Consider the following 17211-nt stretch of genomic DNA (forward strand, 5'->3'; position numbering starts at 1 on the left):
CATACAGTGGTGTAAAGTCATTTGTTTGTTTCTTCTTGTTTTCTCTTCTTCTGTTCCACCGAGCAGGATTCAACTAAACTTGGTCCAAATGATCCTCTTATAGACCTGACTAAGTGTTGTTATTTTTCAGGCTGTAAAAATTCCAAGATGGCCGTCCTGACCTCTGAATAACTGAGATATTTTTTACTTTTTCTAAAGTTCCACCATGCAAATTTCAACCATATGTATTTCTAATGATCCTCTCATGGCCCTGACCAAGTTTGTTATTTTTCCAGCAGATTTAAAATCCAAGATGGCCGCCCTGCATGGCCTCTGATTGACAGAGACATTTTTTTTTGGCTTCTTCTCAAGGTCCACCAGGCAGGTTTCAATCAAATTTAGTCAAAATGATTTTCTCAAGACTTAATAAGTGTTGTTATTTTTTGGGGATGATTCAAAATCCAAGATGCCTGATCTGACCTTTGATTGAATGAGTTGTTTTTGACTTGGCCTCTGATGAACTTAGACCTTTAGTTCTTAAGTTCCACCAGCCAGGTTTCAATCAAATTTGGTCCAAGTGATCCTCTCATGGCACTTACCAAGAATTGTTATTTTTGGGGCAGTTTCAAAATCCAAGATGGCTGATCTGACCTTTGATTGAATGAGTTGTTTTTGACTTCTCGTGGTCCACGTATAAGCAGATTTCAACCAAATCTATTCCAAATTATCCTCTCATGGCCGTGACCAAGTATTGTTATTTCAAAATCCAAGATGGCCACCCTGGCCGCTGATTGGCTCAGACATTCTCAACATCTTCTCAGATTCCACCAGGCTAATTTCAACTAAACATGACCCAAGTCATATCCCCTCATGGCCATGAATATGTTGTTATTTTTGGAGCCAATTGAAAATCCAATAATTACATGATGATCCTATATTACATTATCATACGTATGTATTAATATTAATTTTGTTTTAATTATTATTGTAAATACTATCTAAATCTGTTACAATGCATGTATGTTTGGTTGTTTAGCCACTGTTCCCATTGAATTTGATAAATCATGTGAGAAGTTATGAATTTATAAATCAATAACCATGAAAATTATTTGGACGTAGCTTTTTCTGTTCAAATTCAACTACACAAACTAAGCCTTTCATGTGTGGAACCTTACGCAAGTGTACACAAGTGTAGACATGCTTGCGGCAAGCTTGCAGAATTACTGATTACCTTATGTGAGCTAAATGTTTGAAAATAGCTTGCATTGCTTGTACTACCTTGTAACAACCTTGTAACTACCTTGTGACTACCTAGCCGCAAGCATGCATTTTTGTTTGTGATTGTTGCTGTTTGTGAAAAACCACTAGATGATGTGTATGTAGCTTCATAGATATAACATGATTCTATAGGATATTCATGCCTATTAGTCGATTTTCGCTATAAATTGATTCCAAAATTTTAAAACCTGATTTTTTTTTTAAATTGACCTGTTTGAGTCAATCCATGAAAAACAACCCAAACATTTTAAAGTATATTTTATTTTCTGTAAATGAGAATCACCTTTGGCTAACACATGAACTAAATAAAGAAAATTAAAAGTCTGAACCAAATTTTTAACAACTATGATAAATTACTCTCCTACCTTTAATTACTGTTAGATTTCCCCTACATTGTGTCTGGACACAGTTCATTTTAAAAAACATTAAAGTGACACAGATCCAAATATGAGACTAAAGATGTCACCGATATCGACTGCGCTGAGATTGCATAGGGCAAAATACATGCAGTTTTCTGCCATCTGCCATTTTGCTTGTTTATGGACTATTTTTCACTAGAGGTGGTTCGATATGATGTAATCTAATGTCCTGACATGTGCTAAGGTATAACACTCATCATGACATCAGATTAATTATGGCCATCATTACAGTTTAATATGTGGAATCTAATGTCCTGACATGTGCTAAGGTATAACACTCATCATGACATCAGATTAATTATGGCCATCATTACAGTTTAATATGTGGAATCTAATGTCATGACATGTGCTAAGGTATAACACTCATCATGACATCAGATTAATTATGGCCATCATTACAGTTTAATATGTGGAATCTAATGTCATGACATGTGCTAAGGTATAACACTCATCATGACATCAGATTAATTATGGCCATCATTACAGTTTAATATGTGGAATCTGTGTCACTGTGATAGTTTTTTCACGATTTATATTTGGACAAAAAGTGGAGAAAATCTTAACGGTAATTAAAGGTAGGAGAGTAATTTATCGTAGTTGTTAACAATTTGGTTCAAACTTTAGGTCTGTTAAAAATTGTAGCAAAAATGTAGGAACTCCGGCTTTGCACATCAGTATCCCATTTCCAATCAAATGTCCAAACATGAAAAGATAATACATGTATGTCCTTCATGGATGGCAAAAATTGTTTTACTATCACATTATTACACTGCATGTACAGCATGGTATTGTGCACAGATAATATCTTTATTTATCAATGCATCACTATGAACTCCAGTTTATAATTGAAAGTTGAATGCATCTGTTATTTCTGCCTTTTAAAAGGAGGAGAATTACTCTTGTGTAAACTAAATTGATTTTTGTACCAAATGTGATTTTTTTTGTGGTGACTTTATTAGAGATCAGTCTAAACGATTTTAGTGCAAGGTCATTAAACTGCATGAATCTGAACATGGACATGTCAGTGTTCATGCAATACATATACAAAATATCGTTTCAAGTTGAAACTTTCAACATATTTTATAACCAAAACTGATCTAAAAAAAAAAGAAATCATAAATACTGGGCATAATTGAACAACGAAAACTTGCAATATCGTCCCCAAAAAAGTAATATGTTTTGGTGTAGTTTACTAATCATCTTATAAGTCCTCCCCCCCCCCCCCCAACCCAAGTTATGAAATAATATTCTGAAAAATTTATTTATAGTAGTTGAAATTGACCACCTACATGCAGTTGTGTTAGATTACTTATAGAAACATTTTGTTGTTGTTACAGCCCCCCCCCCCCCCCAAGAAAACAAACAATTAATTCTAAAGTTGTAAATGACATTTTATGTTCCAAAAAGACACAATATATACAATTGTTGTACCAAATTTGTAAACATATTTTATTATTTGTCTAACCCATGTATTATTTTCAGTAGTAAACATGTACTCATTTAATAATCTGTAACAATATTTGTTATGTGACCAAGTAGTCATATTTAATATGAAACATAATTAGTAACTGCAGCAACCAACTTTATGAATCAAATTATAAACTCCTTGCAAGAAATCACTCATTATCTGCACCCACTGGCTTTAGGCACATATATTTTAATTGTTTTTGTTCTGATTACAAAGACATGACAAAATATGAAACATGAATTCAGCTTTTAAACATCACTTCCTTCCTGATTTGTACCAGCTGCCTTTGCAGTGCAGCAGTTATTAGGTTGAGAGGTTATGTCAGCTATGGTCAGCTGCTGAATTAATGATGTGCCACAAGCACTTTTTATTAGATTACTTCCTCATGTCTGCAGCTCAGCTAGATTTAGACTGCTTTTACACTTGCACAGTGGAAATCACCCTCAGTAACCTGTACAGTGGACATATGCCCATTGTATCAACATATAGGACATTTATGTATTTTAGTTGGAGACTGAGTGATAGGCTTGTTAATGTTTTTTGCAGTATAGCTAGGGTACAATGTCCGTTAAAGCCTTTACCTTCTTGAGAGGCTATAGATGAAATATCTCAGCACATTCTGCATAGCCACTAATTTATACTAGTGAACCATTCTCCTGATCATGCAGTTGGTTTGTTTTGTTTTTTTAACAACAAATAAAGTTCATTTTTATTCCATTTATTCATCTACCCATGCATCCATCCATATTCATTCATCAATCCACCCATCCATATTCATCCATCCCCACCCATCAACCAACCCATCCATCCATCCATCCGTACGTCCGTCCATCCATCCATCCATTCATTCATACATTCATTCATCCATCCATCCATCCATCCATCCATCCATCCATCCATTCATTACTTTAAAACTCATGTTATTGTATCTTATTACATTTTATTTTCCTTTTTTTTTTTTTTGAATCTGATTTCATTTTGTTTGAAACCAGACTCCAGTCTGTCACTGTTAAAGGAAGGGACAATTAAGGCATTTGGCCTGGTGTGCATATTCAACGATATATAATGCACATTATTGCTTAATATCAACAAGTATAATCATATGGTTAATTAATAAAACGGTTAAATGTGACGGCTATTATATATAATGGGTGCGGCCATTTTGTACCATCCCAGTGAATACGCCCTCTGGTGAGCTGGTGGTTACGTAATACTTAACGTGTCACGTCAGGAATTAGTCTTCGAACTGAAGAAACAAAACATACCTGATTTTTGTGGATGCATCACAATGTTCTGTAATAATATCCATCCCAGTAAGCCGACAACAAGTGTATATATTATTTTTCGATACAAAATAAACCACCATTGTCAAATGCCTGTACCTGTGGTTCCTGATTGGCAAGTGTATATTTAGACAGTCCCCAGACACTGTGTCTAGCTAGACACACTAAAAAGACATGCCTCTTTTGTTAAGATCACAAGGTATTATTTGATAGCCACACGGACACCCCTCAAATCGTAATGGACATTATCAGCCATCCTGCTTTATTACTGTAAGTAATTCTGTAAAACCCTTTATTAAGTAGACTTTCCCATCTAAAATCACAAAACTGACCAATTACGTAGTCCCAAAGAAAAGAAAATTATCACTTGGGTATTGTGAGTGGTTGTATTTGCTCGAACATACCCTACCAATAGGCCTAACTATTGAACTAAATAGATTTAGTTAAATAGTTTATTATACTATCAAGTCATTTATGTTGTTTTACAAGTCAGGTTGATGAAAGCGAAGTGCCTTGTCGTAAATTAGAGCGTTTGTTTACACTGTGCATAGAGAAGATGGACGGAGCTGACATCACTTCACCCCAAGCTATACCACCGGACATCACAAAAACGAAACAAAATGGCTGCCCCCAGTTAGCAGGAATAATCATGTTTTTTTATTAACTCTAAAATTACGTGTTTTTCATTTGTTAAAGTGTCAGTATGTGTTGGTGGTCCGGTTATGCATCTTTCCAACACATAAGGCTGTTATTTGTGTTTACCCTCCCTTTAAGTGTTTGGGTAAATGTATTCTACTGATGCAGTTGTCTTGAGTTCCACTGCCCAATACACAAAACAAAGGTCACTATGTACATGTTTACTCTGTGTGTTTGCAAAGTCTTTGACCTTTTTTCCCTCATGACCCACCTACTAACAATACATGTGGCTGAGATTCCAGATTCCACCCCTTCTTTGTGTGGTTATATCACCAGTGCCACTGAAAACTGTTAAATGTAACACCAGTAGCACATTTTTCTAACCTTTCACTAAAAAGGTCACCTAGACCAGTCAATGTTTGTCAAAACATTTCAGTGATGCTGGTCAGACCTACATGATTGTATAGTGCTACAATTGTGGACATTTCCCCCAAACTCAGGAAATTGATATATGATGGATGTGGTGGCCCATCAACCCATAATACAAAACATGAAATTACTTATACATGTATAATTACCCCTCCCATCCATGATAAAAGCCTGCTTATACCAGTGCATCACAAGGGCTGTGAGTTTGTTCTTGACCAAGGAATACATGTTAAAGTTTAAATTTGGTTATTAACAAATAATCATAAAATGGTAAAACTTTCAATATCATTTTATTACTTGTGAAGGAAAGGAATGTTTAACAAGCATCTGTTACATAATGTATGGTACATGTAGGTGAGAACACATGGCTACGGATCAGTGTTAATTTATTCTACTTGACAGTACAATAAAATATAGCATAAAGCTTCAAGGTATGCCCAAATATACAGATACTTTTGAAAAGTAAAAATATATATATGGTGTATTAAAATGCTGTGTCAAGACAAGACATATTAATATATTTTTCAATGTGTGTTTAACATGGAATATAACCATATCTTTAATGGTTATTTCATTCTGACAATATTATGTTTTAAAGTATTTTGAAAGTATAACACAAAAGTATTTTATATATGACATCTTTTGGAGAAACTAGCTGCTATTGCTAATGGAAAAACATGTTTTGATGTACATATACAGGTAAATTTTATTTTTAATGGCTTGTCATTTTTATGTGAATTTCTGATGTTCCTACATCAGTGATAAAGTATAAAACATTGTTGTTTTGTATTTGTCAGGTGGGTCACCCATCTGTCACCCAAGGTTAGACTTCATGTCACTGACATCATTTTGTGTTATCTGTGTAGAAAATGTCCTGAGGAGTGGTCCCTTCAATCAAAACATACAAACAGAATGTGGGTTAGCATGGTGCTATAGGAGGATGAATCTATTGTTAGGCTGTTTACTCGTAAACAATATATTATACAAAATGCACACACATGTTACAAAAGACCTATTCAAAGCGTCTGACCTGCTGGTAATGTATATGAGATGTAAAATGTAAGTTAGGTAAGAAGATGGTACTCTGATAACCTATTTACCTGTGCTACTTGTATTGCCTATTAATGAGCACTACGTGCTTCTGCAAAGTGCTTAAGAGTTCCAAACTATGTTAATTAGACCCATAGGAAAGATATACAGGTGGAGGAATGGGGGAGGGGTAATGATAGCTGGAAGCTACATTTGAATTTGTGTGTGTTTATGTGTGGCATCCTTTATATTTTATTTGACCTCTTGTGGTATATACATTCTGCCACTGAGCTACATACCACTTGCTTACTGTTTTAGTAAGCATAGTGAAGAGTAGAGACATATTTGTAAACAAACACATGTACCAGACTTGAGCAGTGTCCACATCATGCTTCATCATGTTAACTGTCCCCAGGGTAAAATGATATTTAGACTGAATAATGAAACTACTTGAAAGTAAGGGCCACCAAAATCAATGGATGTCCAGTCTTTTGGACATGAAAATACCATCTGTCGAGACTGATATTTAACAGCACGACATCGTCATTATAAAGTGGCCCTGAAACTTGTACAGGGCAGTCATTTCTGCTTCACTGATTTGGTTATATGACCCTTTTACATGTGTGTCCTCAAGCCATTTCCATTTAAACTCTTTTTTTGCTTGATCTAGATCATGTCTGTACTGATGTGAATGAATTCCATATATTTGGAATGTTATGTAGTTCAGTTAAGTAATGGCTTTTAATGCAAATTTGTTTAATGTTAGTAGCAACTGTGCAGTCATAATTTATGTAATTCAGTGTAGTGCACATCAAAAGAAAAATACACGAATACTTGTAGTTTTTTGCATATCCATTTGTCCTTAGTTATTTTTATAATTTAAAAATAATTTAGTCATATTTATAATTTTATGTACTTGTAATTAATTTGTTTTTGCTTAAAACAATGAATTGTCTTTAAGAAGAACAAGTTCTACAAACACAATTTTAAGCTTTAAAAGCCCCGAATTTAGTTTTTCTTTAACCTTGTTACATGTATTTAAAAAGTTAGTTTTATTTGAATAAGAGGTGATTGCTTGGTCAGTTTGATTGTCCTAATACTACTACTAATACTACTACTACTACTACTACTACTACTACTACCACGACGATGAGTACGGCGACGACGAGTACTAGTACTAGTAGTAGTAATAATAATAAAAGTTGTAAATTGTATATCCTGTTTCTTGTCCAGAAGTAACTACACATGTAACTTTAAACAAAAATACCAGTTTTAATGCTGTCATTTTCCTGTGACTTGTGTATTTATGAAAAGTCTCCAGTAGTATTAATGTCCATAAATCACTATTATAAACAATTTCATTGCTGTGTTACTCACTTGACACTTCATGCTCTCCCCAATGTTGCATTCCTTCACAATATGGGATATGCTAATGATCTCAAATGTACTCTTCTGTGATGCAAGTTGTAAAGTTTTATGAATGTTTTAAAACAAATGTTTAATGATTTACATGTAGCTGTAAAACTTCTATGGGTGCCTGATTACTAAAGTAACCTGGTTTTATATAGTTAAAAGTTAAAGTTTGTTTTGTTTAATGACACCACTAGAGCACATTACTTAATAATCATTGCATATTGAATGTTAAACATTTAGTTATTTTGACATAGTCTTAGAGAGGTTACCCACTACATGTTTCCATTAGTAGCAAGGGATTTTATATATGAACCATCCCACAGACAGGATAGCACAAACCATAACCTTTGATACACCCGTATCAGTGCATTGACTGGATGATTTTATATGGAGTTGGATGATATTTAATGATACCATCATACCCTTGGGTTTGTGGTAAGGAGATTTTGGAGGAAACTTCAGAAGCAGTTATTAAAGTGGACCTACTATGTATGTTTTTTTAAAAGTATTTATTGCCTTGGGTGTGTATATATGTATCCATTGCACCTTTTCGGAGTACACCTGTTTACTGTCATATCACCACTTACTGTTAAAAAACACTGCTTCAAAATATTGTATATGCTGAAATAACAGCTGAACTAGTTCTGCCTATAAACTATCTGTCCGTTTGAGTAATAAATAGTGTTTTACTGTTCACGTTAACTACAGTTCAGCTTTAAAAGGTTTGCTTTAATCCTGACTGACTACAAAAATGACTCTAGGCCAACCTTAAAAACAATATGACTCATAAAGATATCTATGCACATGTAAGTACTTTTAGAGCGAGATGTATCTTGGTGGTACAGGTAAAGTGATTGCTTTACCTGGGTTATACATTGTACAATCGGCACCTTTCAGTTGTTTATCAAAGACTATTACACATGAAATGTGTCTATGGCAAACTGAATATAAAACCTCCTTTTCTGCTAATCATATTTTGTATGGAAGCAAAAGATTTTGTTTTTCTTTACTTAAACCAAGTCACTATATGTAATTGCCATTGCTAATAGTTGCTGAGAAGCACACCACTGTGTTATATAACTACGTGTATTGCATTAAATAAGTTATGCACACCTCATTAGACTATTTACTTGTACCCTGAATATGAACGAACATTGCTGTGTAGTCAGTTTATCAGTCAGTGTATTAGTGTATCAAGGTCCTTGCTTGCAGCCTTGTCAATTAAATTAGGATGATCATGATGGATGTGTAAACACCGGATCTCATTAATGTTAGTATTACACACAATACCTCAATATTACCTGATCCATAAAGCTACAGGATACCAACAACCCAGTCTTTGATGAAAGCTGATGTTGTAGTAAGTTACCTGTACAGTCTGTCGCCTTTGTGTGTGTTGAGTTTCTATACCAATATTACCATTATTACTTTAATAGATGAAATGATGTATCTGATGCCATGTATTGCTGTATCTTATAAAGGCAGGTGAGGGGAAGGAAGGAAGGAAATGTTTTATTTAATGATGCACATATATACTGAACCAAAAAAGAAATGTGAATATTAATTTTGGTTTCTTTAATTATTTAAAATGATTCAGTTTGAATCCCATTAGATTTTGTGTCTGTTGAAATGATCAATGTCTTGTGAATGTATTTTTCACAACATATTTTAAAATTATTTTTGGAGCTGGTTTGGCTAACAAGCCACATATATATGTTGTATCTGAGGTTGAAACATTGTCTGTGGTCTGTAGTTCAGCTAGTTGACCACAGTGAAGTACAGTGGTTCAGAGAGAACACCTACTGCCACCACAAATTTACTCACTCTCCCTCCATCTCTGGGTGGGACGTAGCCCAGTGGTAACGTGCTCGCTTGATGCGCGGTTGGTTTGGGATCGATCCCCGTCGGTGGGCCCATTGGGCTATTTGTCGCTCCAGCCAGTGCACCATGACTGGTACATCAAAGGCTGTGGTATGTGCTATCCTGTCTATGGGATGGCGCATGTAAAAGATCCCTTGCTGCTTATCAAAAAGAGTAGCCCATGAAGTGGCTACAGCGGGTTTCCTCCCTCAATATCTGTGTGGTTCTTAACCATATGTCCGATGCCATATAACTGTAAATAAAATGTGTTGAGTGCGTTAAATAAAAGATTTCCTATCCTTCCCTCCATCTCCCTCCCCCTCTCTCTCCCTCCCTCCCTCTCCCTCCCTCCCTCCCTCCCCATAATACTTTTGAAGTAACAAATACATGTTGGCTGTTAGCTGGTGTCACGCTGGCTTTAAGAGAGGAGTTTTTAACTGGTTAATAAATGTTTTGTTTTACCCATTATATATAATTTCAAAGTTAGTCAACATCTTGTTTTATCATCTATAATATTTGTGTTTTCTTTCTTTCAGTTCCAATGTAGAAGGTGAGACTGTCTAAACCTGACTGCAATGCCTAGTAGGCATGGTATATGCTGGTGTTTGGGGGGCAGTCGGCCCCCTGAAATCAAGTGTGTTGACTACAATAGCCCCCCAAAACCCATTGCTTTGGATATACCCATGCCAACTGATGAAAATGAACTGAATGCTAAGTTTGAGGAACTTGTGGTAAGTATAAGTAGTATAGTGCAGGGCTTCTAGAATTCTTATAAAATCCACTAGCCATGGGATCAGTAATTTTTTTAATTTACTAGCCACAATTAAAAATCCACTAGCCCTACTTTACTTTAAGTCAATACAATTTTACTAACAGTAATAATCAGATATGTCACCTAAACAGGGAGATAGAGCTTTAAAACACTAAGATCGGGGTGGGAGTGGAGGCAGGATATTCATATTTACAAAATAGACTAAAATGCAACATTTGACAACTATTTTCACTAGCTGTCTGGCATGACAATAGTAGTTACTTACTAGCCCAACATTAAATATCACTAGCCATGGGAGTGGGGCTACCATAATCTAGAAGCCCTGAATAGTGTCCATTTAACACATATTCTTCATTTCTGTAATTTCACAATACATACAAGTATTGTTTTAATATTAATACTGTACATTGTGATCTGTTCAGTTATGTAATTTAGTGAATGAATTACCAGTACTAGTGTTGGGAATTGCTTGAAATTTGATCATCAATCATCAGTTATAATTGATCAACTTTTGATCACACAATTGGTTAAACTTACGTGAAATAAGAAAGATTTCAATTATAAGGACCATGCTTTGAGATATTTAACTAATTTTACCTTTAGTAACTATTTAATATCTGTAGTTTTCTTTAAATACACATGAAAACAAATACCAAGCCCAACATATTTACATATTTACATTCATTCATTCTTTCATTCATTCATCTTTTCATTCATTCATTCATTACATAAACTAAAAGAAAATTACAGTTCACATTCTTTGCTACAGTTGATTATGGATTTTTATAATATTTCATCACATTGTTACAGCCCAACTGATCAGTTTTCGATTATAATTTATCATTGGAACATCACTATGAATTATATTCGTGATTAGCCTAATATACCAGTAATAAACAACAGGCAAGGTTTCTTACTGTAAATCGTTTGGTCATACTATTGGTTAAAGTAAACGGTCCCATCTAAAATTATAGAAGTGACTAATCATGTAGTTCCATAGAAAAGAAAATAATATTCATTATAACCTTATTTGACATATTTTGGGGTTGTGGGTAGGGTTTTTTTGCACTGGAACTATGCAGTTTTTTCTTTTAATTTTACAGAGGAAATTATACCAAAACCCCATTGTGTTCTGTTAATAGAAAGTAAAATATTATTTTTTTAACATGCATTCAGATGAACTTTTGTGGATGCTGCTATCAGTAATGCTGAATAGGTTTATGGTGGGTGACACATTTAATTCCACAGAATTCTTGTTTATTAATTCCAAAATTAATGTAAACATTTGGTAACTCTGACACACAGTCTTACAGAGAAAACCTGCTACATTTTTCCATTAGTAGCAAAGGATCTTTTACATGCACCATCCCACAGACAGGATAGCACATACCACAGCATTTGATATACCAGTCGTTGCACACTGGCTGGAATGAGAAACAGCTTAATTGGCCCACCGATGGGGATGAATGACAAACGAACCGTGCATCAAGCGAGCACTTTACGACTGGGCTACGTCCCGCACTGACAGTTGTTTGACTCAGTGAAGACTTGTTGATAATTTCATTTCACTTTTCACTTGAGCATGTAGTTTGATATTTCTTATTGCAGATTGATATTGATTTTTAGAAAATAGTGTTAAGGTCATCAGTCTGCACTGAAACATTTATAAAGAACACACACAGAACGCTTTGCCGTATAAATAGCTGCAAAGAAACCCATATTGATTTTGCTTTAAACTTGTGTAATGTTTTCTTGTGCTTAAGTCAATAGTTCTGTTGGAGAGTCTGGCAGGAATCAGTAAAGATTGGTGTCGTTTTTTAAATTCTGACACACCAGTTTCATGTAGTGACTTTCTCGGCCATTGATCATCAGTGCATGTCATGTGTCATGTCATAGGGTTTTACGTGCACATTCAGAACAAGCTGTTGTAGCGCACGCCTGTCGTGGGCACAAGAGCCGGCCTTGGCCGGCTCCTCCGTCCATGACAGGAAAGGTAGGGGGAGGGGAGATGAGGGACCGCCTGCACTGGCAGGTGCAAGGGAGCACCAGCAGCCCAATCAAATTGGTAGCAGGCGGGTGGGGGTGGTGGTGGTGCTATGGAATTTGAATGGAGCAGTTAAATGCCAAAGAGAAAAGGGTGCGCAATTTTGAACGGTCGGTCGAAAGGTAAATGGCCGAGCTAATATAGGTTTTGATATTAGTGAATCGAGAGTAGCTTTTATCACTAGTTTTATAGCTACCATTTGCCTTAATCTGATGCTGTCTATTCCAATCTATTACCTCCCTACCCCAATTAATAGCTTTTGAGAGTTGTGATGTTAAAAATGTGCCATCAGAAAGATGACATTAACTAGTAAATGAAAATATCATGCTAGTGTGACACCTAATATATGCTGAGTCATTAAATAAATTTTACTTTACCTATCCATCCATCAATGTATTAATAATACAGATCAGGATGTGTCATTTTTATATTTATTATTGCTTCAGATTAGTCAAATTTCATCTTTTGATAACCTACAACCATAGAAATTGTATTTCTTTGTTGAAGAAGATTACTTTGAGTGAATATGTTTAGATTGTTGGCCTTCTCTAATGTTAAATAATTTGTATTCTGTAGGCTGAGCTAGATCTTGATAAACAACACAGGGATGCCTTGTACAGCCTGCCTCCGGAGAAGAAGTGGCAGATTTACTGCAGCAAGAAGAGGGTATGTTAATAATCGGCAAAACTTGCAAATTAAGACCACACAGGAAGAAAAATAATTTAATCATATATAAATACAAACAAAAACAAAACAAATGGTATACTGTAACCAAGACATTTTTTGCAGGTGTTTTTATTTAGTGGTCTTTGTTATCAGATCGGATCCGCTAAATTAAAACACGTAAAATATATTTTATTTGTTCATTTAGCTGGGTATATTATATTAAGACAAGGAAAAGTTCAGTGTTATTATCAAAATATTGCCTACTTGTAGTGCAAGGATCCAAATATAATTCACATTTGGCAACATAAGTTTTACAGCAATAATTTTATTGGATGCAATTTTTCTTTTCTTTCGTATTAATTTTTATACTTCTTATTGTGACATATTCCACTTTATTATCCACATAGTTAAAGATATTCAGGGAAATATAACCAGTATGACCCACATGTATCATAATGATTTCACATGCACAACGAATGATGTTTTATAACACAACCTCGTATAATAATCTCTATGTATGGAAATAAATGAACATAAACAAAATCTTTGGAAAACTCATACGCATACACATTTTCTGCAGTAATATTTAATTTAATAATAATAGCATGTTTGCGAAAATAACTGGAAAGAAAAAGGCCATTAATTTGTGATATATCGTCACTACTACTTACTGCGAAAAGCTTCAGGAATAATAGTGATATCTAACTTAGAGTAATTTGAAATGTAGGTCAATTTTATCGAGTTCTGACATAAATAAGTGACAAAAACTTATTCTCTCCACTTTTCCCTCTATATTAATTTTATGGTCAGATCTGGGTTGCAAATTTTAAATACATTAAATATATTTTTAGTGAAAAACTGTTAAAACCTGCAAACATAGACACTGCAAAAATTTGACAAGTTACAATATACATGTATTCTATTGCAGTTGTACATTGTTAATTCACTTTCTACATAATTTACTAGATAAACTTCATTCCACATGCATTAGGCTATCCAACATTTAATTCAGTCACAGAAGAATATCTTTTCTGTTTCTTCTCTCCATTCATCTGTCTGTCCATCCATCCAACCATCAGGTGAGACTATTTATCCATTAGTCCATCCTGTCATCCTGTCCATCTGTCCCTCTATCATTCCATCCATTCTTGCAAACCCAATATTCTAATAAGCCATCCATTGATCCCAATACTGCACCCATCTATCACATCCAGCAGGCATCGAAATAAGCATTGTGCCTGGTAACCCACTGACAGATTACCATGAAGTATAGCCTGTTACCATAACTAACTGAAAGTTAGAATTGAATTCCAGTTATCAGTACGACTAACGAAATCTGCAAGTCAATTTATCTAGTGGGCACTGCTTAAATGCGGAATGCCAAAATTGCTTTGCAATTGCACAAGTACGCACGAACATCGGTGCAATATCGTATGAGAAAACAAAACGCGGAAGTAAATTCATCTAGTGGATGCGGCTTAAATGTGGAATGACTATTACTGCTTGCACATCGATGCAATTCTTTACCAGAAAATGAAACATGGAAGTCCAGAATGCATTGCCTGATTTACATTCGGAAACGACACTACTGTTGTTAAATTTTTTGTTGAGAACGAAACACCGTTCTCGACTTTTCTTACATGTGGTAACCTCCCGGTAACCTGAATGACCGTTCTCGACTTATTTCGATGCCTGATCCAGTCTGGAGTGTAATTAACCAAACATTCTTTTCTTTTTTGGTCTATCACTCTATACTACCTCCACTCCAGAAATCCAAATGTCTTATTTCCAGTTGTCCTCCTGTTTCTTCCTGCATGTTTTCTGTTACAAACATTTGAGCATTAACAGATTTTCAAGCCATCCAGTAATTCTGTTTATAGTATAAACAGGTAAACAGTATTAATTGCCTTGTTGTACCTGTATGTCTTTATCTCACCAACCCTTCAGATGCCTATGGGCACTACTGCTGTATAAATGGCAAACAGATAAGTGTGCTGGTATGAATGATGGCTGTGGGCTACTTACTCCACATTATCTCCTATCATTAGCCATCTTAATATGCCTGATCACTGCAAGATGGATGGGCTAGAATAATATGTTCTTAGCTGTTCTTACCACCACCTGTAAAATCAGTTGTTCTCAATTACGACCTTTGATTTACTGCATAGCACTGTACTGCATGGCCTTTAGGGTTGATAAGATTCTTGAGGTAGCAAACAATCGTTTAATGGGGATGTTGGAATAATTTCTGGTAGCTGCTGATCAAACTGTGTGCTGGGGTGCCATGGTTCCTGGTATAGAGCACACTTCTGAGGTCTGATGGGTTGGACAGTTTGTTGGGGGATGGGTATAGATTTGGTTCTGGTTGGAGTGGAAAATTGTGTTTTCAGTCAGTTTGCAGTTTGCCTAGGGTTTTAATTAATTAGGCTTAAAACTTAAGTTTTGACTGAATCAAGGAAGACCTCCCATAGGGTGGGTGGGAGGTAACTCTTGTTGTGCTAGTACTAAGTAAGTATGAATAATAATGAAAATTAAAAACAAATTTTCTAATAGTCTTATTCAACTTACTGTACTAGCACAACAACAATGCTATAACAGACGTGATGTAACACTGTTAGAGCACGTGTATTTAACAATACAGGATGGCAGTAAGAAAACAAGGAGGACTAACCCATTCAATCAGCAGTGTTTGTCTCAAGTAATGATTCAGTGAAAAGCAACCCACTAGGGTTGTCAATCATATGAGGTATAAAATGTCAAAAGTGACTTTTAAATTGAAGGACTACAAACCCAATTAAAAGTAAAACCAACTCAACAAGGTGACCACCCCAGATAGTATTCCATCCCATCCCCAAACAGGTGGTGGATAACTATCTCCCAGAACGACTTGCACCAGCGACCGGCCCGAATAAGGGTTGCCCCCCTCTCATATGATTGACAACCCTAGTGGGTTGCTTTTCACTGTATCATTACTTGAGACAAACACTGCTGATTGAATGGGTTAGTCGTCCTTGTTTTCTTACTGCCTTCCTTTATTGTTAAATACACGTGCTCTAACAGTTTTACATCACATCTGTTATAGCATTGTTGTTGTGCTAGTACAGTAAGTTGAATAAGATTATTAGAAAATTTGTTTTTAATTTTCATTATTATTCATACTTACTTAGTACTAGCACAACAAGAGTTACCTTCCACCTACCCCGTGGGAGATCTTCCTTGATTCAGTCAATCTGGACTTTGAATCGATAACGTTGATATATGGTCTGCCCATGCATGGGTGTATGTCATACATCTGGCAAGGGGAGATAATTCTACTATTTAGGTTATGACTCGTGGTACTATAGCATTGTTGTTGTGCTAGTACTAGGTCAGTATGAATAATAATGAAAATTAGAAACAAATTTTCTAATTAACAACTAATCACTAATGCCAGTCCTAGACAGAGATCCCAGACTGCTTATCGAAGCTAACTTGGATATAAGCATGAAGTGGAAATGAATTAAAGAAATTATCATGAGTGTTTGAAAATGGGGCTGCTACATGTACATAAATTAAAAAAGACTAGTCTGTGTGGTGGCTGCAGGTTTCCTTTCTCAAACATTCCTGTCCTTCCTTCACTTGCCGTGTGCTTGTAGTTTTATCTGAATTCTCGGTCCAGTGGGACTAGACTGAAATTGACAGGAGTCCTTTACTCGATTTTATTTAATTTTCATCTGAAAGAGAAAATGCTGAAATCAATAAAGCAAACATTAAACATGCTTCCTTAGAAATGTCTGTCATTTTGTGCTTGTGTTGCTTTTCTATTTTGTCTGTTCTACATTGTTTTCATAAATGACCAGAATGTTGTTTAATTTTAAAGAATAATGATTGAGACTCAACACTTTTAAATGGCAGTCATAGTGAACAATTGTTCTTGAATAAAAACTTTTAGTGCT

General features: G+C 35.3%; 1 protein-coding gene across 1 annotated transcript in view; it reads left to right on the forward strand.

Moving 5' to 3' along the window:
• LOC121370632 (disheveled-associated activator of morphogenesis 2-like) overlaps positions 1–17211 on the forward strand; it is a 108009-nt gene that overhangs the window by 16341 nt on the left and 74457 nt on the right. Inside the window, exons 2-3 of the mRNA XM_041495997.1 lie at positions 10331–10525; positions 13187–13276. Coding sequence (XP_041351931.1) covers positions 10370–10525; positions 13187–13276 — 246 coding nt within the window. The 5' untranslated portion in view covers positions 10331–10369. The remainder of the gene's footprint in view (positions 1–10330; positions 10526–13186; positions 13277–17211) is intronic.

Source organism: Gigantopelta aegis, chromosome 4 (genome assembly GCF_016097555.1).
Source record: "Gigantopelta aegis isolate Gae_Host chromosome 4, Gae_host_genome, whole genome shotgun sequence".
NCBI lineage: Eukaryota > Metazoa > Mollusca > Gastropoda > Neomphalida > Peltospiridae > Gigantopelta > Gigantopelta aegis.